General features: G+C 51.2%; 1 protein-coding gene across 1 annotated transcript in view; it reads right to left on the bottom strand.

The window, feature by feature from the left end:
- Cmtm7 (CKLF like MARVEL transmembrane domain containing 7) overlaps window positions 1–7,669 on the bottom strand; it is a 25,543-nt gene extending 17,874 nt beyond the window's left edge. The window contains exon 1 of the mRNA XM_028767448.1: window positions 7,293–7,669. Coding sequence (XP_028623281.1) covers window positions 7,293–7,427 — 135 coding nt within the window. The 5' untranslated portion in view covers window positions 7,428–7,669. The remainder of the gene's footprint in view (window positions 1–7,292) is intronic.
- Between the last annotated feature and the right edge of the window lie 210 nt (window positions 7,670–7,879).

Raw genomic sequence — 7,879 nt, 5'->3', positions numbered from 1 at the left:
GGAGTGGAGTGGGGTGAACAGGCATGTTCTGTCACTTCTGGAAGTCCCTCAGGCTCCCAGCTGAGTCCAGGCTCTCAAGATCCCAGAATGCTTCACTGGCCTGTGAGAGACGCAGGGAGTGTAGCCAGCCAGGGAGGAGTCAGTCTGGTGACAGGGCAAAGCAGAGGCTGGCAGGTCAGAGGGGGAAGCCAGGGTGGAGGTTGGCCAGCAGCACAGGCGGTAGGCAGATGGCAGGGAGGAAACAGATGCGTTGCCACTGGGCCAGGCAGGAAACCAGGGCAGGGAGAGACAGAGAGAGGCCTTCTCTAACACCCAGAATCTGAAGAACTACATTGTTCCCCAGGTGCCACTCCCAGCATAGCCAGGAGGGCCCTGGAGGTCTCTGGGACCCATAAGATGGTTTAAAAACAAAACAAAACACAAAACAAAACCTTTGGGAGTATTGGCACTCTAGGGGTCCAACCACTGGCACCATAGGGGACCTCACACCCTTTCTGCTATGCAGCCCTGTAGCCTGGTGCCCCTTCCTCTTGGTTTCCAGGTAGTGTTAGCTCACCTCTGGCCAAAGGTTCCCAGCACAGCATCAGCTGGTTCTTCCGGGGGACATAAAGTCTCCTACATGTGAGGCTCTGCCTTCTAGAACTTTCCAAATCATCATCAACTTTATTTATGTATTTATTTATTTATTTGTTGTTTTTTTGAGACAGGGTTTCTTTGTGTAGCCCTGGATGTCCTGAAACTCACTCTGTAGACCAGGCTGGCCTCGAACTCAGAAATCCACCTGCCTCTGCCTCCCAAGCGCTGGGATTAAAGGCGTGCGCCACCACCGCCCGGCCGTCATCATCAACATTAATTAAATACAGGAACATTTCAAAGTATGACTGACTAGCCAGTCGCTGTTTCTTTTCCAGAATGCCAGGCATCAAATCCATGATTAAAATTATGATTACTATTCTACTTTGTACCTTGAAATTTTTGGCCAAAAATGGGCAGCCGTTAATATGTAGACACTGAAAGTCTCTAGGCCAGAAGTACAGATCAGGTTTAGGTGTGTGTGTGTGTGTGTGTGTGTGTGTGTGTGCGCGCATGTGCACACATGGGTTCATGTGGATACACACACTCACACACACACAAAATAAATGAAATAAAATTTAAAAGGCCAGTAAAGCCTGGGTATGGTGTTGTTGCCTTTAATCCCAGCACACAGGAAACAGGGGCAGGTAGATCTCTGTTGAGTTTGAGGCCAGTCTAGAAAATTGTTCAACGCCACCCAGTTCTGAAGGGCACAAAGCTCTTGGTTTCTCTCTCTGCAGAAGGCAGGCAGCATGTATCCTGATGAACCATTGGCACATGTGTTCAACACGACTTCTCAACAAGGAAGGGCACTGCGGCCCTGTGTTCCACAAACAGGCCTGGAAGCCAGTGAACTTGAAGGTGAGGCGGAGGAGAGGCTGTAACACAGTGTAATCACGGTGCTTCCATGCCGGGCTGCAAACACAGTAGGCAAAACCAAACTGCAGCTGGGCCTGCAGGGCATCCTGTCATCTCAGCACTCTGGAGGTGAAGGCAGGAGGATCGTGAGTTCAAGGTCGTCCCCTGCTGTGTAGTGAGTTTGATGCTGCCTTGAAGGGGCAGGGGCCAAGGGGTGGAGTTATAGAGGACTTGCCTCACACTCCAACATGGGCTTGATTTAGACTCTCATTGCTTATGTAAAAATACAGGCACAGTGACAAGCATGTGTAATCCCAACACCGGGGGTGGGGGGGGGGTTAGTCCCCTAGTTTAGTCGGCTATAGATCCCAGTGTGGGATGCTGGCTCAGAAACCAAGGCTGGACAGCTAAGGACAGCTTCTAATGACACTGGAATCTGACTTCTGGTCTCCATATACAGGGGCACACACACACACACCCAGGAGCAAACATACACAGACAAACAAGCCACACAGCAAGTTACATTCGGTAAGCCAGAACCTTCTAGTTTTGCTACATAAAACACCAAAACTATATACTATATGGATCGTGTACAAAATCCTAAGAAGTTTCTCTTATTGCTAATGTCAAAGGAGAGAGGATGGGAGAGTACTTTCTTCTTTGTGCTTTGGATGGTATGTACAATGAACAAGTCACTTTTATTGCGAAGAATAAAACACATACAACAGACAGATGTGAGCTGCCAGATGTGGGTGCTGGGAATCCAACCCAAGACCTCAGCAGCCAGCGCTCTTAACCACCAAGCCATCTCTCCAGCCTTGTTATCAGTTTTTTCAAATTTGCTTTAGCCTTCAGCAGAAAGTAGCTTCATGGCCTCGGGTCAGGAGTGGGCTGGGGTGGGGGGCACAGAACCTCAGCAAATTTTTTTGCAAACTTTTGCTGCCTTTTAGTCTCTGTATTTCTGGAGGTGGAAAACGAGATCACACTTGGATGAGGTCTGAGGAGACTTAACTATGATGACAAAAGATTTGAGGGATGCTACCCTATATTTATTTATTTTCCTCTTTTTGAGACAGTCTCACTATGTAACCTTGGCTGGCTGGGAGCTTGCTATATAGACCAAGCTGGCCTTGAATTTTAAGATCCACACACTGGAAGTACTAACGTTCAATGTCTGTAAACCCCAGGCCTCCCTCCCTTTAGGTAGGGTCTGTTTTAGCCCAGACTGGTCTTGGACTTTGTAGCCATGCACAATCTTGAACTTCTGATCCTCCTGTCTCCACTTCCTGAGTAGCTAGGACTACAGGTTTGCACACCACTCCTAGTTCAGAGGACCACAAAGCTGTCCTCTGATCCATATACCCATTTGTCCTCTTCCAGCTCTGACCCCAGGGAGGACACCCAGGTGACACCAGAAGACTGGCCCATCAGCCTACACTCTGTGAAGCTGGGCAGGCTGTGAGTGTCCCTGAAATACAGGGGTACCTGGAGGCTGTCCAGAGTGTTCTTTGACCCCCAAAACTGCCTCTGTAAGGTGTTTATTTTTTTTTAATGACTGAGTCTTAACTCCCATCTCAAGTGTGAAGCCCAGCGGCTTTTAGTACGTCCCAACGGTTGTCTAACCATCAACCACAACTTTTAACCGTTTCAGTCACCACCCTGAACCTCGCACCCATCAACAGTCACTTCCAACTTCCTCCCGGCAGTGCCCCGGCCCTGCCCTGAACAGCCACTGATTTTTGTCCATGTCTACGAATATGCCTACTTTTAAGACTTCATCTGACCAGAGTCATAGAACGTGATCTTTTGGTGAGTGGCTTTCCTCCTCCCACCTAGCATGATGTTTCTAAAGCTCACACACACTGCCATAACTCAATGTCCTTCCCCATTTTTTTAAGTATAAGAACTCATCAAACGCTGGGTGGTGGCGGTGCACGCCTTTAATCCCAGCACTTGGGAGGCAGAGGCAGGCGGATTTCTGAGTTTGAGAGTTCGAGGCTAGCCTGGTCTACAGAGTGAGTTTCAGGACAGCAGGACTACACAGAGAAACCCTGTCTCGAAAAACCAAACCAAAAAAAAAAAAAAAAAAAGAAAGAACTCATCAAACGTAGCACTTTTTGTTTCTGCATTAATTCATACACCGTTTAGTGGGTTGTCTGTGGTTTCTAGTTTCTGGCTATTGTGAACAATGAAAATGAATATATATGTGTACATACATTTTCGCTTCTCCTAGGCTAGCACGAGTGCTGGTCATGTGTGTGTGTGTGTGTATGTGGTGTGTGTATATGGTGTGTGTGGTGTGGTGTGTGTGTATGTGTGTGTGTGTGCATGTGTGGTGTGTATATGTGTGGTGTGTATGTGTGGTATGTGTGTGTGCATGTGTGGTATGTGTATGTGTGGTGTGTGTATGTGTGTGTGTGGTGTGTGCGTGTGTGGTATATGTGTGGGGTGTGTGTATGTGTGGCGTGTGTGGCGTGTGTATGTGTGGTGTGTATGTGTGTGTGAGGTGTGTGTATGTGGTGTGTGTGTGTGGTATGTATGTGTGTGTGGGGGGGTGCGTAGACTCAGGTCTCCATGCTGGTGTGGCACAGCTCCTGAGCTCCTACACGCTGCCCCTACAGTGGCTGCATCATCATTTCACGCTTCCATCTTTATCGTCCCAGGCAGAGTTCCAGCCTCTTTATTCCTTCTGCCCTCAAGCCACTTGTCATCTATATCTGTCCTGTTGATTATCATCAATGTCACGTGTGTGACCGTGCCTCACCACGGTTTTGATTTCTCTGGATCGTTAGCAAATTCAGACACTGTTCTGTTCACATATCCCCAGAATTGTGTGTTCTGGGGATGCAAGGTGCAGATACCTGTGAAAACCAGACTTGGGCTGCTGTCATGGGCTGTGTGATGTTAGGCGCTCATATTGTCTTAAGGCAGTTTCCTTACTAGTCAAAGACACGACTCTCTCCATTCCTTAAAAACATTTAGTGAGGTGATATGGTCATGGTGTAGAGTATGCAGTTCCCTGTGCATTGTTGAGAGAAATACACGGTTAAAAAAAAAAAAAAAGGAGCCAGAAAAGGCAGCACAGGCCTTTAATCCCAGCACTCAGCAAAGCAGAGGCAGGCGGACCTCTGAGTTCAAGGTTAGCCTGGTCTACAGAGGTGTTTCAGAACAGATAGATAGAGAAACCCTGTCTGGATGAAACCAAACAAATAAACAAAGAGATGCCTCAAAGTCAAGAGCTGTGATCAAGTCACTGCCCGCTGAGGAAGACAGAGGGCAAGCTCAGAGCCGCAGAAATCATCCTGGAGAGAGATTTCCAAGAATCAGGACTCACCAAGAATCAGGACTCACCAAGAATCAGGACTTACCAAGAATCAGGACTCACACCAGACTAAGAAGCGCTCTCTGTCTCTGTCTCCCCCTCCATCTCCTCTCTGTCTGTCTCTGCCTCTCTCTCTGCCTCTCTGTCTCTCTCTCTCTGTCTCTCTCTCTCTGTCTCTCTCTCTCTCTGTCTCTCTCTCTGTCTCTCTCTCTCTCCAGGTCCCATGTAGCTCAGGCTGGCCTGGAATTAAGCAGATGAGAATGAGTTTTGAACCCGAGTCTCCAGCTTCTACCACCTGAGTTCTGAGATTAAAGGCAGGATCCACCACCATGTCCAGTCTTATGGGGGGCTGGCATCCGAGCACAGGGCTCCATGCATTCTGATCCAGCACTCTACCGATGGAGCTGTAGGCCCAGCCTTAGCCTTGGCTGTTTTTAAATTATGTACTTATCTCTGTGTGTGGGTAGGGTGCATGTGAGTGCATGTGCCAGAGAGGGGCAAAGACATCAGATCTCCCTGGAGTTAGAGAGCCTCCTGAAGTGGGTACTAGGAATTGAACTTAGGTACTCCGGAATGGCAGTACAAGGTCTTAACCATTGAGCCATTTTTCCAACCACAACCTTTCTGGTTCTTTTTTTGTTTGTTTGTTTGTTTTGTTTTTTTGAGACAGGATTTCTTTGTGTAGCCCTGGCTGCCCTGGAACTCACTCTGTAGACCAGGCTGGTCTCAAACTCAGAAATCCGACTGTCTCTGCCTCCCAAGTTCTGGGATTAAAGGCGTGCGCCACCACTGCCTGGGAGCCTTTCTGGTTCTTAAATCAATATGTTGAAAGATCTCTTGGTCAGAACATGCTAAAAACACTTCACACGAAACCCAGAACCAGAGGTCTGTATGTCACTAAGCCATGGGCAAATTAGGATCATGGCCCCGAGGGGCGCTCACAGCACATCTGATCTGCTTACCCCTCAGCCGGCCGGATAAGCAGAGGATTCTAACAGTGAAGATCACAGTCAGAACTTCAGCAGGACAGAGCAGGAGCCGGCCAGGACCAAGCAGGCAGCCTCACTCCCAGGACTTGGTCACCTAGCTGCAGGGAAGGTTGGAGACTCCCAGTCGGGGCTTTAAGAGGAGCTTGCAGCGAGGCAGCGGGTAGATGAAGTCATTGTTAAAAGCTATGCTCACTGATTTTGGACAAATTCTATCACTGTCATCCAAAACATACACTATCCCTGTTCCTCAGACTCAACGGACCAGCATTAATGCTTCTCAACTCCATTAATTTCGTGCACCCAAATCCCAGGCCAGCAAAGGCATTTCCCATAGGTTTCACTTACGGATCAAGGCAGAGGCTTCTGATCCAAATCTCTGCCGCAGACCTCATCTCTGCCTGGGCTTACAGTCTCTCTGATTTCAACCATCCTTTAAAGATCAAAGAGGTGGTCTCTCGGGCTTTTATTTGACTGATCAAAGCCCTTAGCCTGAGTCCCACACACCATCCACTCAAACTCAAGACTGCTTAGCACTAGACCTTTTCAATTCCTTATTAAAACTGCCTGTGTCCCAATCTTGGTCCATTTAGGCACCCTTCTCAAGAGAGGTGGGAACTTCTTCCCCCTTTTGGAAGGCAGGGAATGCCAGCCACCTTTCTACACACTAGGCATCCAAAATAACGGTTACGAAAGGCACAAAGCTCTGGTCCTGTATCAGTCCCTGGGGGCTGCTCCAGCTTCGCTGGCAGGTCTCAGCTTCCGGGTCTGTGACCTTGCACCAGGGTCCCCACGCTTCTGTCCTGCCAGCTTTCCACAAAATCACCACTCCCCTCTCCACCCGTGATGAGTAGGGAACTCAAACTGCCCAGCCCAGTTTCGAAACACATCATACAAACAGAAAAGGTATTGTAGACGAGACATTTTCAAAGACGTTGAAAAACAAAAACAAGAGGGAAAAGAGATGGGTGGGTAAAGAGCGAACAGGATCAGGCCTGGCAACTTCTGGTCGGGCCAGAAGCTTTTGTGCAGCTCTGGTCACACTAACAACCGGCCCCTCACGCTGCCTGGCTCCAAGCGAGCACCAGAAGCCCCCCCTGCCTAATTAATTAACCTTCTGCCTTCGGAGGAGCCTCGGAAGCCTGAGGGAGCGCAGGGGACCCGGCGATGGTCTTAAAGGCGGCGCTTCTCCCTGTCCCCGTCAGAGATTCGAAAGCCAAGCCGAGCCCTCCCCTCTCGGGCAGGAAGCCGTGCGCGGCCTGGGGACGGCAGGGGATAACGGGAGACTCTCCCTCCCCTGCCCGGGTGCGAGAAGCGTGGCCTGGAGAAGAGGAAGGAAGACGAGGAGGAACTCGCACCCCGGGTTTCGGTGGGGAAGCGAGCTGGGCCCCGTAGGGCGGCAGCTGGAGAAGCGAGGGGGCCAGGGATCCTGCTGGCTGTTCCGGGAACTTTCTATGGGACATTGAGGGCATCAAAGGGGTGCGCGGTGCTCCCAGGGTCCGGGCCAGGTGCAGCCCCGTGTACCCGTCCCCAAGCCACTCCACTCCTCTTACCATCTGCGCCACTTTGAGCAGGGCGCCCTGGGTGAGCGGGTACACCGGGTCCAGCAGTCCCTCCGAGGGCTGTCCTGGCCCCGGCGCGCCGCTGCTGCTGCACGTGGTCCGGACGAGCCCCGATCCATGCGACATCGCGCGACCCAGTCCCGGCCGGCCGCCTCGGAGGCCCCGGGACCTCTGGCCCGTAAAGCTAGGACGGGACGGGGCGGAGCCTCAGGGGCGGGGCGCAGGGATCCCTCTTCCCAGCTGTGGCCCGACCCCGACTCGGGAGCAGATGCCCGGCAAGCCCCTGCCCTCCAGACACGCGGAAGTTGGACTGGCGTGGGCAGGAAACCGGACGCCTGGGGCCCTGGCCTCTCCCAGGAGCGCGCCGCCCAGGTCACAGCTGGTGACGAGCCTCCAGGGATTTTTTGTGTGGGTGCGGCTGCTGCTAGGTACTGACACTAGTAGGGGGAAATGCCCCAGCATACCGCGCTGCGCTGTTCATTTCTGCGTGTGTGTGTGTGTGTGTGTGTGTGTGTGTGTGCGCGCGCGCGCACACACACACACACACACACACAGGAGCACGCACCTGTGCTACCATC

Source organism: Grammomys surdaster, unplaced genomic scaffold (genome assembly GCF_004785775.1).
Source record: "Grammomys surdaster isolate TR1022 unplaced genomic scaffold, NIH_TR_1.0 172, whole genome shotgun sequence".
Lineage (NCBI taxonomy): Eukaryota > Metazoa > Chordata > Mammalia > Rodentia > Muridae > Grammomys > Grammomys surdaster.
Note: the sequence above shows the minus strand (reverse complement) of the source record. Positions and strands in the feature narration are given on the sequence as shown.